The sequence below is a fragment of the Aedes aegypti genome, chromosome 2, assembly GCF_002204515.2.
Source record: "Aedes aegypti strain LVP_AGWG chromosome 2, AaegL5.0 Primary Assembly, whole genome shotgun sequence".
Classification (NCBI taxonomy): Eukaryota; Metazoa; Arthropoda; class Insecta; order Diptera; family Culicidae; genus Aedes; species Aedes aegypti.
The window spans coordinates 234,458,093-234,474,725 of record NC_035108.1 but is presented as its reverse complement, the minus strand read 5'-3'; the positions used below and the strand labels follow the sequence as shown (position 1 = coordinate 234,474,725).

General features: G+C 36.9%; 2 protein-coding genes across 2 annotated transcripts in view; one reads left to right on the top strand and one right to left on the bottom strand.

The window, feature by feature from the left end:
- Nucleotides 1–16,633, top strand: part of LOC5565480 (DNA mismatch repair protein spellchecker 1) — a 69,840-nt gene that overhangs the window by 14,428 nt on the left and 38,779 nt on the right. The gene's annotated exons all lie outside the window — the stretch shown is intronic.
- Nucleotides 6,972–7,693, bottom strand: LOC5569107. Its single transcript, XM_021844475.1, has 3 exons — nt 7,533–7,693; nt 7,203–7,474; nt 6,972–7,139 (listed from the first exon to the last, which is right to left on the bottom strand). Exons 1-3 carry the CDS (start codon nt 7,630–7,632, stop codon nt 7,092–7,094), a joined length of 420 nt encoding a protein of 139 aa, XP_021700167.1. The 5' UTR covers nt 7,633–7,693; the 3' UTR covers nt 6,972–7,091.

Below are 16,633 nucleotides of genomic sequence, written 5' to 3'. Positions count from 1 at the left end.
TCGATATATTTCTTCAGAAATTCTACCTAGGATTCCTTCTCAATTTTTATCATGAATTCACCCTTATTCATTTAAAATCGTTCAAGGGTTGTCTAGAATTTTTGAATGGATTTCTCCAACATTTTTTAGAGTAGAATCTATAAGACATTTACTTCTTGGAATTTCTTAAAAAATTTCTGGAGGAATTTTTTTAAGAATTAATTCTTTTAAAAAATGTTTCTAGCGCTTCTTCCAAACAGTTCTTACGATACGGCATACATTTCTTCAAAAATCTCATTCCCCTTACTAGTATGTGAGAAAAATGTCGCCTTAAAATAACCACTATGAACTATGGAACAATGGAAAATTTATTCTGACAGAGTCCTGTGAGATTTCCTCTAGATGAAATTGCTTCAATTATTCCTCCAAGTTATTTTTTAAGGAATCGTGCCATAGATCATTTTTGAAGAATTCCTTCTGTAATTCCCATTTGCATTTTCTCAGAGATTGTTCAATATATATCTTCATTGTTTCTGGAGTTTCTGTAGAGATTCCTCCGATGAATTCTCCAGAAGTTCTTACACGGTAATCTTGACATATTTTTCATCAGTTTCCTACTAGAATTTTCCTAGGATTTCCTTGAATTACTTCAATGATTCAGTCAGGATTTTGTTTAGTGTTCGTACAAGAATTAGGCAAGCTTTAGGCATTTTTTTCCAAAATTATGATCCAAAGTATTTCCTGACAGATTTTTTTCACTAAATGCTCCACAAGTGCCTGAAAAATTTTTTCTATATAATTATTGGTTAGTTTCTTCAGAATCTTTTCAGGAACTATTTCTTGAACATATTCAGAGATTTTCAAAGGAATTTTCTAAACAAAAATTCCAAGTAATTCCTTGAAGATTCTGCAAAGATCCATGGAAGAAGTCCTCAAATAAATTTTGCATATATTCCAACAGAGAGAACTTCAGGAATCTCCTAAGGATTTTGGTGTTGCTTTGATTTTCGTCAAGAATATTTCCATAAGTCAGTGAGTTGCTCTCCTCTCTTCAAAAATGTTTCATATCATCAATACTCATGAAAACTCCTCTAGAAAAATTTTTTACTAGTAATTCTCGAAATATTTCTTCAGGGTTTGCTACAGTAATTTCTTCTGAAATTTTCATTGGAAACCCTGAAAAATTTGATGTTTTCACTCGGATTTTTCTTCGAATAGGTATCTTTAGTATCTTCCGTTAGTATGATAGGAACAAATACAGGATACAAATTTCAATCACTTAAGTATGATCGTCCCGCCGCTATGGATCAATGATTGATGAAGTACAGAATTATTCATCATATAATTTTAAAATACAGTACTAACCCGATTTTGTTAGTCCCTTTTTAGAAAATCTTGTTGTTCGCACTGTTTCATGATTTAATTTTATCCCAATCTTTTTAGCCATGTTAAAGCTACTATGAATATTCATAACAATGCAAATGAAAAACATTGATAAACACTTTGCTTACACTTTGAAGGAGAGTTTAACAAAATTTTGAAAAAGGGGCTTACAAAATCGGGAAAATACGTGAAATGATACCCGAATATGAAGATGAGTTATATTGAAAACTAACTTTGATGCTGCGATGTCGTAGATTTTGATAACTCAGCTTGTTATCATTTTGGTCGTTTTATCGGTTAAAATATCAAAACGGAGAGCAGATAACTGTTCCTAAGAAATCTAATAAAAAACTATTTTTGCCATCAGTGACAGTGATGTTAAATGTCATGAACATCACGTAGCTTTGACAATCGAATATTGCGAATATCTTCCATCCCCGTGGAAAAGTCATTCGAAAGTGTTTGTCTCTGGTGATCATTTCTGAATTACTTGCAGTTGGCCATATTTGCGCTTGGAAAACCGCTAGCATTTCAATGTTTCTCACTGAGGTTAGATATATTTTTGACTAGCATTGACATAAGCCTGCATCAAATTTGTTACAAAAAATATGACAGAATAACAAAAACGAAATATGATATCGAACAAGGTTATAATGATTTGATATCAAATAACGATACTGCTGAAAATAAGATACGTTTTCGACATTTTTTCTTCATGATGTTAAACTTTGGTCGAGTAATGTAAACAGCTTACAAGAAATTGTGATAGAAATTTGTACATTTTTTTCTGTTCCGTGAAAATAAAATACCGATAATATCCGAAGCTGTGATTATTAATTGTGGGATACTATGGATGCCAGATTTATTTTCTTTTTTCAAAAAGGCAAGCAAAAAGTCTAGTAAATTTCTACAAAAATGCAAATAAAATTTTGCACAAAATTAAATTACTTTTCTTCAATTTTCTTAAAAAGAGTTTGAATAATCAGGTTAGATAATGTATCTTAGTAGCACCAACGTGGATATAATGGCTGAAAATAGGCCTAATCTCTATTTTAATCATAAGATTGTAAGACAGATATGGGAAACTTTTTTGTCATTGTAATTAAACGCATACGGTTTCATAAAATATAAATTTAGGATTTTTATGTTCAATTTTATTTCACGCCGCTGTACGCCGCCGCCGAAAATTGTCAACGGCGTGACGCCGATGACGCCGCCGCCGCCGGCACAAAATTGCTCTGACGCCGCCGCCGACCACAAATATTTCGGCGCAGTAAGAACTTTTGGAGGAATCTCATGTATATATTACCAGAAGGAACTGCCGCAGAAACTACCCAAAAGAACTTTCGAACTAATTTTTTGATGGAACTTTCAGTACGAACTTTTCCGATAAACATCTTGAAGTGATGGATTACATCAGCGATTCCCAAAGTGGGCGAATTCGCCCCCCTGGGGCGATTTTCAGGTCCAGGGGGGGGGGGGGGCGAAAATTTGTAAAACAGAATTTGAGGGGCGAAAATGCTAGAAAGGGGGCGAAAAACAGAAATAAATCCAAAGTTTGCAAGAGACACTCATATTTTAATGAAAGCATATACATCTGAGGAAGAATTTATTTGACACCTATCTTTTTCATCAATTCTTTACCTCTAAACGCATTATGATAGACGACGATTGTTATTGAAATCTGAATGAGTTACGTCAAAAATAATTTTGAATACATTTGAAAGCAGAAAATATATGAGAAAATAATTGAGTTCCAAAGATAAAATCACTGAAAGCCGTATAAAATCAGTGACAAAAGTTAGTAACCAAATCCTGTGTTTTCACACAAAATGCCAAAGTTTGGGGCTTTGTATCTCTGCTTTTGGTAGTCTGAATTGGCGCAAATTTGAATAACGAACTACAAATAACTTGAAGTTTTGGGAGTTGTTACATTGCAGTCATTATCCACAGAGTTTCAGAGGGTTGTTCAAAAAAAAGTAACCGAGAAACTTTTTAAATTTGTTGGTCTGTTCGCCAAAGTTGTCTAATTTCAGAAGTCACACAAATTTGCAGAACACGCCAACATCCCACAACTTACCGTTTTCGAATTAGATTAAACAGTTTCTCGGTTACATACTTTTTTCTTCGAACATCCCTCTGAAACTCTTTGGAATGTGATTACAATGTAACAATTTCTACACAGACAAAACTTCAAGTTATTTGTAGTTCGTCATTCAAATTTCAGTCAATACGGACTACCAGAAGCTGAGATACAGAACTTAAAACTTCAGCGTTTTGTATGGAAATTCAGCATTTGATTACTAATATATGTCACTGACTGTACGTAAATCACCATACTTAAAAATAGGCCTAAGCGACTGTTAAAAAACTGAAACTGTTAAATAAACATTATATTTCAGTGAAGAGAGAGTTGAAAATAGGCTGGATTTACTGATATATTTTATATTTTGTATATACATTGGTCTGAATCTCGTTAATTTATTTGAACAACTTAAGAAACATTAAAAAAGAAGACAAAAACAGAAAGTGAGACAATTTTTTTCAATGATTGCACATTAGTCATGATATTAGATTGGTTGGTACAAAAACAGTTTATGCATATGATGCATATTGCATGACTGTTTCATGGATATAAAAATAGAAGACACTCTTTTTGGCGTATTTTTATTGAAGCATTATGATTGACTGCTACGCCCTTCAATTGTGACCAATTTTCGGTATACATATGATGAGATATAAATCAACAGTTCAATGTTAGTTTAACGCTTAAAACAAAAGTTTAAATTTCATATCAGGGGGGCGATTCAAAAAAATATAAGTCTCAAGGGGGCGAAAGTCAAAAAAAGTTTGGGAAACACTGGATTACATAAATGAAATCTTGAAAGACAACCAAAAGAAATAACTGAAGAAATCTTAAATGACTCAAAAAAAAAAAAAACTTGAATTACTCAAAAAATCCTAGAAAGAGTTTCTAACAGAATCGCGGAGGAATTTCTAGAAGCATCCCTGGAAAAATTATTTGACGAAGTTTTAGAGGAATTCCAGAAATCATACATCAATCCCTGAAGGAATTTTACGAAATATTCTTCAGTATTTAAAGGAGCATTCGATGGAGGAATCCTTGAAACTATTACATGAGTAATATCTGTAGGAATCCTTGAAGAAATTTCGAGTGAATTCTCTGGAGGAATTTCTGATAGAACTTAGAATGAATTTTCCTAGAATGAATGTCGGTAGAAGGTCCTGGAGGATCCTTCGAGCTTCTAGAGAAATCTTTACAGAATTCCTGTAGAAATCTCTGCGAAAAACTCTTGAAGTAATCTCTGCTTGAACTTATGTAGGAATCTTTCGAAAATCTTCCAGGAATTACTTATGAAATACCTGAAGGAAAATAATGAGTGATTTATGGAGAACCCCTGGTAGAATTCGAGAAGGAGTCCCATGTAGGATTTCTTTTGAAAATTATGCAGGAATCCTTGGACATTTGGTTACATTTCTGGAAAAATCTGTGGTGCAATTTTTGAAGGAATACCTAATTTGATTCAGGAGAAATTCCTAAAATTAAGCAGAAATCCTAGGTGAAACTTTTGCCCTTGTGTTATTACTGAAAAGCTCCTGTGAAAATCCTGAAGAATTTCTGGAGGAGTACCGGGTATAATTTCAGGAGGAATCAGGAGAATTCCTCTACGTATTCTACCAGCGGAAATTGTATTGATTCCTAATAATCGGAAACGGTTTGAGGTATCCGGATTTAAGTGTTTGGTCCGATCCCATGCTCAATCGATTACCATCCGATGCCGATGATTTCCAACGCCATCCAGTGCAGCATCCTGCAACCTGACTTGCAAGTTCATTATGCACTAGTTCCTCCATCAACGAGTGCAGCATCACAACTATCCGCTACGCTTTTTCCACCACCGCATTCTCCGAGACATTTTCCCAACGTAAAACAACACTGGTAGTCAGTGTTGCCACATTTTTTCCGAATCCCATCTGTGTTTTCGGCCGAAAAAATCTTTTTTATCTTAGGTCAACCACCAAAAACCTTGGTAAAAATCTGTGTTGTGCAAAAATCAAAAATGTAATGTTTTAGAACAAAAAGAACCTTTACTTGACTGTATTTGGCATGTCGAAAATTATTAATTTGAACTAACTATACTAAAAGTTAGTTAAAGATGCGTAATTATTTCCAAAAGTTTAAAATATTTGAGATTTCGAGAAAAACTAAACAGAGTAATAGCATTTCTGCTTTATATCTTCGGAAACTGTGTCCTAAACTCGTGTAATATCCCAAAATCTTAAAAATCTTTTTCATCTAAAAAATCTGTGATCTGTGATCACAGATATCTGTAGGCAAAAACAGGAAAAAATCTGTGTAATTACAGATAAATCTGTGTATGTGGCATCACTGCTGGTAGCTTCTGCAGACGAAGCTGGAAATTCTGGGATTTTCCATAAAAACTATCAGCGAACCGTGGAAACAAAACAAAACACCGATATGAATGTCATTTTCCTATCTTCATTTTGCCTGCTCTTTCTCACACGCATACAATTACGTGTGGCTGCGTTCTTTTTGTTTAATACCGGTTTTGGTGCTTACCGAATGGGGTACTAAATTTAATCCGGGATTTTCGAAAATCCAGATTAGGGCCCATTCACAAATTTCATAACGCTGAAGGGGGTGGGTGGGTGTCCTCGTGCTGTTACGGCTCATACAAAATTTGTAAAATGTTCATACAAAAAGCGTTACGAGGGGGTGGGTGGGTGTCGAAAATAGCCATTTTTGGCGTTATGAAATTTGTGAATAAACCCTTAAATCTAGTATTAGCGACCATGGTGCTTATCACCATTAGTCATTTAAACAGCACAATACTACAATTGATTGTTTTGATTTATTTACTATTTATTTCATAAATATTCATTCTTATTATTTAATTTATCAAACACACTTTGAATGGTTCGGGGCTACATGTGTCGGCATTAACATTAAGTCATGATTTCCAGAATAAATAAAACACTCACATTTCTTTTCCTTTTTTGTATTTGTAATCATTTTTTGGGGGGTTTGAAAGGTGTCAACATACTTGTGGTTTACATTACAGTAAGAAATTCGATGTCGTTAAATTAAGGTTGCATGAGTCGCATCTTTTACCAAAGTGAATCCTGATCATGTGACTATATTCCTTCTCATTAACACAAACTCCTTCCTGCAACAACCGTGTAGATGCAGGAGCGATCTCGATCTCTAGTAACAACGGACGTCACACTGACATTCCTATTCTTCCCCAATGACCGTAAGGACGTGGCCGGCAGCATTTTTATTCACTTCACATTTTTTCAGACTCTCTGGGGATGGTAAGCTTTTCCCAAGCTCCTTCTGTTTGTTTCTTGTACAGTTCTGATTGTTCTGGTCAATCATGGAGTAGCAACAATGAATTGTACGGTCATCTATGCTTATACTTATGCTTAAAGGTATTTTTCGGCAGTAAGATACGATTATATTGCTGTGTGCGTTTGAAATGCAAATATCAAATGCGGGAACACCGCATTTGCAGCTCAGTTAGACAAGATTTGCACGTCAAACGCAAACAGCAATATGTTGAAAATATTGATGCAAATTTTTAGCCCAATAGGTTTGGGTTACCCTAGTTATATTGAAATTTGTTTTTGGTGTGATACAAATCAATTTTAGTTTAAAATGATCCACTACTATTGTATGGTGAGACTCAATATTTTGGAGGCGCAACATGTTTAGGTAAATTTCTGTTCATAGGCTGAAACAAATAAAATAAAATTATTATTCATGCGCCACCCTGGTATAGTTACCAAATTCTTACAATTTCAAAGTATTCCTCGTGAACCTGCATAAGTTTCTTGTATGGATCTTCCTTTGGGTCCACGCTGTAGTACAATGTTCCAGCGGCATGACGAATCGATTCAACTTTGGGAACTTCTATCTTATAAGGCTCTATAATGTCCTTGTATCTGTATTCTGTCGTAGTTTCTATAGTACTTTGTTGGGCAGGAATCTGGAACTTTTTGGCTGAAGTTGTACGCTGCATTATTGCCCTTGGTGTACTTATCTCACTTGCAGATGGAATTGTATTATCTGCAAAAAAAAAATGTTGATAAAACTTTGCTTGGAATTTCAGTAAGAATAAATTAACCGTCGTAATCGTAATCATTTGCAATTGCTGGTCTGCCTTGTACTGGTAAATACACTACTGATAGTGCAAAAACTAGAATGATGATCCGTTTGGAATCCATCTCTTATCGTTTTCCGTGTGACTTCTGAGAGCAATTAACGAGCACTGAGCAGAATTGTGAAGTAGCGATGCTTTATAATAACAATATGCGGGATTCCCAGGAATCTTTCTCTGATGAGTGATTGTGTTAGGATTTAAAATTGCACACACTAACTACATCGCAAAAAAAATCTGAAAATCCTTAGGGTTGCCTTTGCAGTAATGGACTACTTTAGAAGTGCGGCATAATGTCAAAATTTTGGGAAAATTGAAATGTTAATACAGTAAATTCTACATAACTCGATGCTAAAGGGACCATCGATTCAGGGAGATATTGAGTTATAGAACACAAAACCAGTGCAAATGTGATCCAAGGGACGATCAAATTAGTCAAGAAAACCAACTTTTACCACGGTTCTCTAACTCGATATCGAGATACAGAATATCGAGTAAAAGTATTAGCAATATTCAAATGTCTAAGTCACGATATTCTGCCCATAAAAGCATAACACATTTTTACATCGCAACATTCATGCTTTAATATATACGCAATTGAAAATTAACGCACTTTGTTTGAAAATGTGGAAAAATAAAGTTGGTGCAGTCCCATATTAAAAATAAAAGCATAACATTCTCTATATGCACTTTCAACCCTAATAGCAACTTTAAACGAATTTTGTTCAAGTTTATTTTTTTTACTGATCAATAGATTCACGGATTATCTGTGCAGTACTGCTAACTGAATATGGCATGCAGAAATTTAATAGAAAATTTTGAATATTAGTGTGAAAAGGCAGACTTCAAACTTTGAGCGCTATTTTCTCAATGCCTACTTTTTCCATATGGGACAGTTATGCTTTAATGGGCAGTATACACAACATTAAAAAGCATTGATATCAAGGAAGAGTAAACCAAGCAATGAATCAATGTACTACATTGCATGGTAATATATGTTATATTGGTTTATTTTTATATGGGAAAAAATCAAGGTGGTGGCGGCATAACATCGGAGTGGGCAGGAAATAAAATGTATTGAAATGCTTTTAAATTCTACTTCTTTCTGGCGATACTTCCCAGCTGGGACAAAGCATGCTTCCTGGCTTAGTCTTCTTATAAGCACCACTTTTTTTGCCACTCGACCACCTTTGTATGTGTATATCTACAGTAAGCACGGAGATGCTGTATATAATGGGAAGTCAAGAAAATTTGCAACCCAGAAAGAACTTTAATTGTGTGATTTCATGTAGAAATTTTCATGGAATATACTTTTGGAAGCATATAAAAAACCAAAACCCACACGGAAAAAAATGGAAAAAAATTATTGAGGCGCGCATGCAAAAATCCTGGAAAGAATTCATGGTGTACCTCAGTAGTTCTCAGCCTAACTGATTATGCGGACCACCTCAATGCTCTCAAAACATGGCGCGGGCCACAAGATATGAAAATGTTTGTAATGGGATTAAAAAAATCTTTTTTTTTTCTTTATGTGCACGATGATGGGTTCTTCCCGCACGTACCATTGAAGAAGTCTGGATTATCATAAATTATCAACTCCTCAATTAGGAGTCCTCATATTATAAGGAATTTTTCAAGATTATCAGCAAAGTCAAAAATAAAAAGGAAGCTTCGATGAAGTTTGTGACGTTTTCGATCTCTTTTACGAGACAAAGATATAACCCTCTAATACCCAACCCTGCCTTTCGGATTTTGTGTATTTTTTCTTTGCTCGAAAATAAAAAATATTATTTTGTTTTTTGGTCAATATATAGGACTATAAAATGCACGTCATCAAAGTTTTTTTTATTATTGTTAAAATGTTAAAAAAAATTGAATGAGTCTCATTTAATTACCTTCCAGGTACTGCAGAATATAGTTGTTTTTGTGAATAAGTACACCTCAAAATTCCCGGTTGTTTACGAAAATGTGTCGATTTCGATAGAAATTTTAAACGATGTCCACCCCACAAATGTGGATCAGTGGGAGAGGAGGATCCCTATTATGGATCAAATCGACTCATATTATGGATCACCCTTCCCTTGGTTATGCGACCTTGCCGCGATGGGAGGGCATAATCCATTAGCCCATATGATGGAAACCAAAGGCGTAACCTGTAGTGGTGGTATCACATTTTGGCATTTTTTGCTTAAAGCCGCGTCATAATTCATATGGCATAGACGCAATAATATCTCGGATGTGATCCAACGGACATTCTGCGTCATTGATAGAATTGATGCCCATTTCAAATAATTAATCACGGCGTGTCTGGTAGAACAATATTAGCACAAAAAATAGGCATTGCTAAATCTTTCACCATTCGAAAATATAGGTTTTTAGCTTCCATTTGACGGGTTCCCCAAAAAAATCCACCGAGGGATCCCGAACATTTTTTTTATTTTAAAGTTTTGTTCGTTGAAGTACAATATTTTCAAATAAAATCATGGTGAACGACAGTTTTATTTCTCTCAAGCTCGATGGTAGCCCAAATTTCAAATGAAAGTTGATATCACAAAGATATATAAGATTACATATTGTAATAACCATAACTGTCCTATGTGATCTTGTGGATTTAATATGCCATAGGACACAGTACAGTGGAGGAAACAGTCAGTTGAGTTCAACTAATTTTAATTCTTTTACCGAGATCCGCACAGATGAGCGGTCAGCAAATTAATTTTAACTGATATGTCAGCCTAACATCAAGTTTACTTTAAGCAGCACCTTTGGATGCTGTCACCAAACGTCACTTTTACTAAGATGTCAGCAAACGACCTTTTACCGAGATTTGCACAGCTTAGATCGGCATTCGGATTTAAGTGTGTATTTGATTCAAGTGTATAACTGTTTCTTGAATTTTCTTTCTCTTCTGTCTGGAATTACACCCCTATTGAGACAAAGCTAGGTTCTCAGATAAGAGTTCTTCGGTTACTCATTAACTGAGAATTTGATTCGCCAATCATTAATGTTTTTTATATTGTATGTAAGAAAAATATACTCGACCGATGAGATCTAATCAACCATCCTGAAAATTCCACAAACTACGTAACGCTCTAGGGGGAGGGGGGATTAGGCTCGACGTTTAATTTTTCCATACAAAAAAAGTTACGAAGGGGGATGGGGTGAGGTGGTCAAAATAGTGACTCTTTGAATTGAAAACAGTCTTGCAGTTGTGTTAACTCAACTGTTATATCCTTGAAAATATCGTGGTCAAGACACAATAGGCACAATCTGGCTTCATAAATAAGCAAAAATTCCACATTTGAGGAACAGAAAATCTATTCAAGATTCAAGAAACGCCATTCCATGACCAAGTAGGTACTAACAGTTTGGACCAGACCAAAAGAATAATTGAGTTCAAGCAGTAGGAAATTCCATCGCTTGAATTCGATATTTTTGGAAGTTTGTTCATTATGTCTCTGCAACGGAAATTCCATGGACATCTGACATAAAAAAGGGACACATGATTTAATTTTGTAGATCCTAATTTGACTCCTCCTGACTTAAGTTTATGAGCTACTGTAAAAACAGATGCAGAGCTCAAGGCAGACTCTTGTGTCGCTATCATCGCAAAACCCCCCAAAAAGCTCCAAAAGGTAATGTTAATTGCATGCTGCATGGAGCTCATTTTGCTACGACCAATAAATGCAGCCACTTGATTGATGTTGCTTTCATGAAATAGCCCAAAATATTGCAAAAGTTTAATTTAAATTAAATACCGCATATATAGAAATTGACCGGCTTAAAAGATGGCGCCTGTATTCGCTGATGACCGCACGAATGGGAAGGAGTCTTTTCGAGATATTGAAACACTTAGAATAAAGTCATAAAAATCTACTGCAAATTGCAGTTACTCAACTCTACGGGGCAAGTGGATACATGAAGTTTAACATGTTAATCTACCTCATAATACTTACCGTTGCCAATAATCACATCATTAACCATATATCATGTTGAAAACATATACACTACCCGCCATAAGTATGGAATCGCATCATCTAGTGTTGCAACACCAAAGTTGAATATTGCAGCACCCCCCAAAAAGTTTAGCGTCACCCATAAACTAATAGTAATATTACACTAATGACGCAATATCCTGGAAACCTTACTTTCTAGAAAGCTGCGGTCTTCAGCAAAGTTGTTCAGAAACCTTACGACGTTCATCAGCTAAAATTTTTAATGCGCCTTTTTGCCGCTACGTGGCGCTAGTGTGCGTAATTTGATCATATTCTAGCAGTCTTCAGCAGAGTTGTTCAGGAGCTCAAAAGCAATCTGAGGCAGCACTGATTGGTAAGCAATTTTGCCGCTACGTGGCGCTAGTGTGCGTAATTTGATCATATTCTAGCAGGCTCTAGCTCGTGAACCTGACCACTTAGAATGTTTGTGTCTTCAGCAAAGTTGTTCAGGAGCTTAAAAGCAATGTGAGGCAGCACTGATTGGTAAGCAATGTTGCCGCTACGTGGCGCTAGTGTGAATGTAATTTGATCATATTCTAGCAGGCTCTATATCATGAATCTGACCACTTAGAATGTTCTTGTATTCAGCAAAGTTGTTCAGAAGCTTGTGAGGCAGCACTGACTGGTAAGCAAATTTGCCGCTAAGTGGCGCTAGTGTGCGTAATTTGATCATATTCTAGCAGGCTCTAGCTCGTGAACCTGACCACTTAGAATGTTCGTGTCTTCAGCAAAGTTGTTCAGAAGCTTACAAGCAATGTGAGGCAGCACTGATTGGTAAGCAATTTTGCCGCTACGTGGCGCTAGTGTGCATGTAATTTGATCATATTCTAGCAGGCTCTAGTTCATGAACCTGACCACTTAGAATGTTCGTGTCTTCAGCAAAGTTGGTCAGAAGCTTAAAAGCAATCTAAGGCAGCACTGAAAGCTCTCGATGTTTTCGAGCGTTAAGTGCTGCGGACAATACTCGGTGGGAAACTCGAAAATGGTGGGTGGCGCAGACACGAAAATGGTGTGTAAAATACGGCAGACTTCAGTGGGCTGGTCACTTAGTGCGAATGTCGGAAGAAAGAATTGCGAAAATAATATTCAGCAGGGAACCAGGTAGAAGTCGGCGGCTTCGGGGAAGACCACGACTACGCTGGCTGTACGCAGTGGAAGAGGACCTGGCGACCCTAAACGTTCGGGGCAACTGGAGAAGTTTCGCTCAAGACCGACGAAGATGGAGCTCTACAATACGCCCGGCAATGGCGTGATGCTACGCTGTAGCCATCAAAGTAAGTTTTCAAGGTATCAGTGCTCCCTCAGATTGCTTTTAAGCTGCTGACCAACTTTGTTGAAGACACGAACATTTTAAGTGGTCAGGTTCATGAGATAGAGCCTGCTAGAATATGATCAAATCACATGCACACTAGCGCCACGTAGCGGCAAAATTGCTTACCAATCAGTGCTGCCTCAGATTGCTTTTAAGCTCCTGAACAACTTTGCAGAAGGCACGAACATTCTAAGTGGTCAGGTTCATGAGCTAGAGCCTGCTAGAATATGATCAAATTACATTCACACTAGCGCCACGTAGCGGCAAATTTGCTTATCAATCAGTGCTGCCTCACATTGCTTTTAAGCTCCTGAACAACTTTGCTGAAGACACAAACATTCTAAGTGGTCAGGTTCATGAGCTAGAGCCTGCTAGAATATGATCAAATTACATTCACACTAGCGCCACGTAGCGGCAAATTTGCTAACCAATCAGTGCTGCTAAACATTGCTTTTAAGCTCCTGAACAACTTTGCTGAAGACACAAACATTCTAAGTGGTCAGGTTCATGAGCAAGAGCCTGCTAGAATATGACCAAATTACATGCACACTAGCGCCACGTAGCGGAAAATTTGCTTACCAGTCAGTGCTGCCTCACATTGCTTTTAAGCTCCTGAACAACTTTGCTGAAGATACAAACATTCTAAGTGGTCAGGTTCATGAGCTAGAGCCTGCTAGAATATGATCAAATTACATTCACACTAGCGCCACGTAGCGGCAAATTTGCTTACCAATCAGTGCTGCCACACATTGCTTTTAAGCTCCTGAACAACTTTGCTGAAGACACGAACATTCTAAGTGGTCAGGTTCACGAGCTAGAGCCTGCTAGAATATGACCAAATTACATGCACACTAGCGCCACGTAGCGGAAAATTTGCTTACCAGTCAGTGCTGCCTCACATTGCTTTTAAGCTCCTGAACAACTTTGCTGAAGACACAAACATTCTAAGTGGTCAGGTTCATGAGCTAGAGCCTGCTAGAATATGATCAAATTACATTCACACTAGCGCCACGTAGCGGCAAATTTGCTAACCAATCAGTGCTGCTAAACATTGCTTTTAAGCTCCTGAACAACTTTGCTGAAGACACAAACATTCTAAGTGGTCAGGTTCATGAGCAAGAGCCTGCTAGAATATGACCAAATTACATGCACACTAGCGCCACGTAGCGGAAAATTTGCTTACCAGTCAGTGCTGCCTCACATTGCTTTTAAGCTCCTGAACAACTTTGCTGAAGATACAAACATTCTAAGTGGTCAGGTTCATGAGCTAGAGCCTGCTAGAATATGATCAAATTACATTCACACTAGCGCCACGTAGCGGCAAATTTGCTTACCAATCAGTGCTGCCACACATTGCTTTTAAGCTCCTGAACAACTTTGCTGAAGACACGAACATTCTAAGTGGTCAGGTTCACGAGCTAGAGCCTGCTAGAATATGACCAAATTACATGCACACTAGCGCCACGTAGCGGAAAATTTGCTTACCAGTCAGTGCTGCCTCACATTGCTTTTAAGCTCCTGAACAACTTTGCTGAAGACACAAACATTCTAAGTGGTCAGGTTCATGAGCTAGAGCCTGCTAGAATATGATCAAATTACATTCACACTAGCGCCACGTAGCGGCAAATTTGCTTACCAATCAGTGCTGCCACACATTGCTTTTAAGCTCCTGAACAACTTTGCTGAAGACACGAACATTCTAAGTGGTCAGGTTCACGAGCTAGAGCCTGCTAGAATATGACCAAATTACATGCACACTAGCGCCACGTAGCGGAAAATTTGCTTACCAGTCAGTGCTGCCTCACATTGCTTTTAAGCTCCTGAACAACTTTGCTGAAGACACAAACATTCTAAGTGGTCAGGTTCATGAGCTAGAGCCTGCTAGAATATGACCAAATTACATTCACACTAGGGCCACGTAGCGGCAAAATTGCTTACCAATCAGTGCTGCCTCAGATTGCTTTTAAGCTCCTGAACAACTTTGTTGAAGACACAAACATTCTAAGTGGTCAGGTTCACGAGCTAGAGCCTGCTAGAATATGACCAAATTACATGCACACTAGCGCCACGTAGCGGCAAATTTGCTAATCAATCAGTGCTGCCACACATTGCTTTTAAGCTCCTGAACAACTTTGCTGAAGACACAAACATTCTAAGTGGTCAGGTTCATGAGCTAGAGCCTGCTAGAATATGATCAAATTACATTCACACTAGCGCCACGTAGCGGCAAATTTGCTTACCAATCAGTGCTGCCACACATTGCTTTTAAGCTCCTGAACAACTTTGCTGAAGACACAAACATTCTAAGTGGTCAGCTTCATGAGCTAGAGCCTGCTAGAATATGACCAAATTACATGCACACTAGCGCCACGTAGCGGCAAAATGGCGCATCAAAAATTTCAGCTGATGAACGTCGTAAGGCTTCTGAACAACTTTGCTGAAGACCGCAGCTTCATAGAAAGTAAGGTTTCCAAGATATTGCGTTATTAGTGTAATAGTTTACGGGTGATGCTAAACTTTTCGGGGTGCTGCAATATTCAATTTGGGTGTTGCAATACTAAATGATGCGATTCCATACTTATGGCGGGTAGTGTATTCTATGAATATGATATCAATCTAAAAGGAGTATAAATGGTTAAACCTTCTTGTTTGTAATCTGCTTGCGTGTTTTAATTACTGCAGTAATTGTGAAAATTGTATTTTTGTTGTTCTGCTTGTCAGAAAACCACTTTCATGGTGGAATTATTTTTATGATTTGATTTTACAGGAAATATCTTCCACTATATTCTTATTAAATTTTGAAATTCCAAGCTACAACATCAAAATAAATTCAATGCTATTAAAAAAGTCTGTAGAGTGTCACTTACTCCGGGTGCCTCAATAATATACATAATGAAGATTTTTTAAGCTATTTGCTAAGGCTTGGGTAACAGGGCGTTTAAGCATATTCCATTTACTTTCGTAGGCTGTTGTAATGTTGATCCATTCTATTTTTAACCTTTTAACGGTTGATTGGCAAAGAAAATTCTCAATTAATAACTAAGTACTCAACGAAATCTAAGCTGGGAAGCAGGCTATGTCCCAGCAGAGGTGTAATACCAGACAGAAGAAGAATAAATTTAATGTATTCTAACCATGAAAAGAAACAGTGCTCGGTTAGATATCCTTCCACAGTATGAATAAGTGAACAGTCGAACTTCCAACATATGTAATCGAAAAAGTGTCCTATAGCAAATCACATAGGACAGTTTTGTTTTTTACAAAATAAAACTCAATAGATATGTATGTATATTTGTTTTATGAACTTTTATATGGAAATAAAACTTTCGTCGAGCTTAAGACCTACGAAGCTGTCTTTTACAATGATTACATTTAAAAATAATGAACTCCAAAGAACAAAAATTTTAAATAAAAAAAAAATGTTCGGGATCCCTCGGTAGATTTTTTTGGGGAACACGTCAAATGGAAGCTAAAAACCTATATTTTCGAATGGTGAAAGATTTAGCGATGCCTATTTTTTTGTGATAAACCTTTCCAATATACACGCCGTGTAATCTATTCGAAGTGGACATTAATACTATTGGTGACGTTCAGTTTTCCTTTTGCTAACCAGAATGATCCGTAGCCACTCTTACTATTAGCTAGCTAGATTCATCGTTATCATATACGACGTAGGGAATACTTAGGAACTCTTACGAAAATGACTAGTAGATTCACTGAGTAGAAATAAGTGGCGACAATCTTATTTTAATATGGTTTTT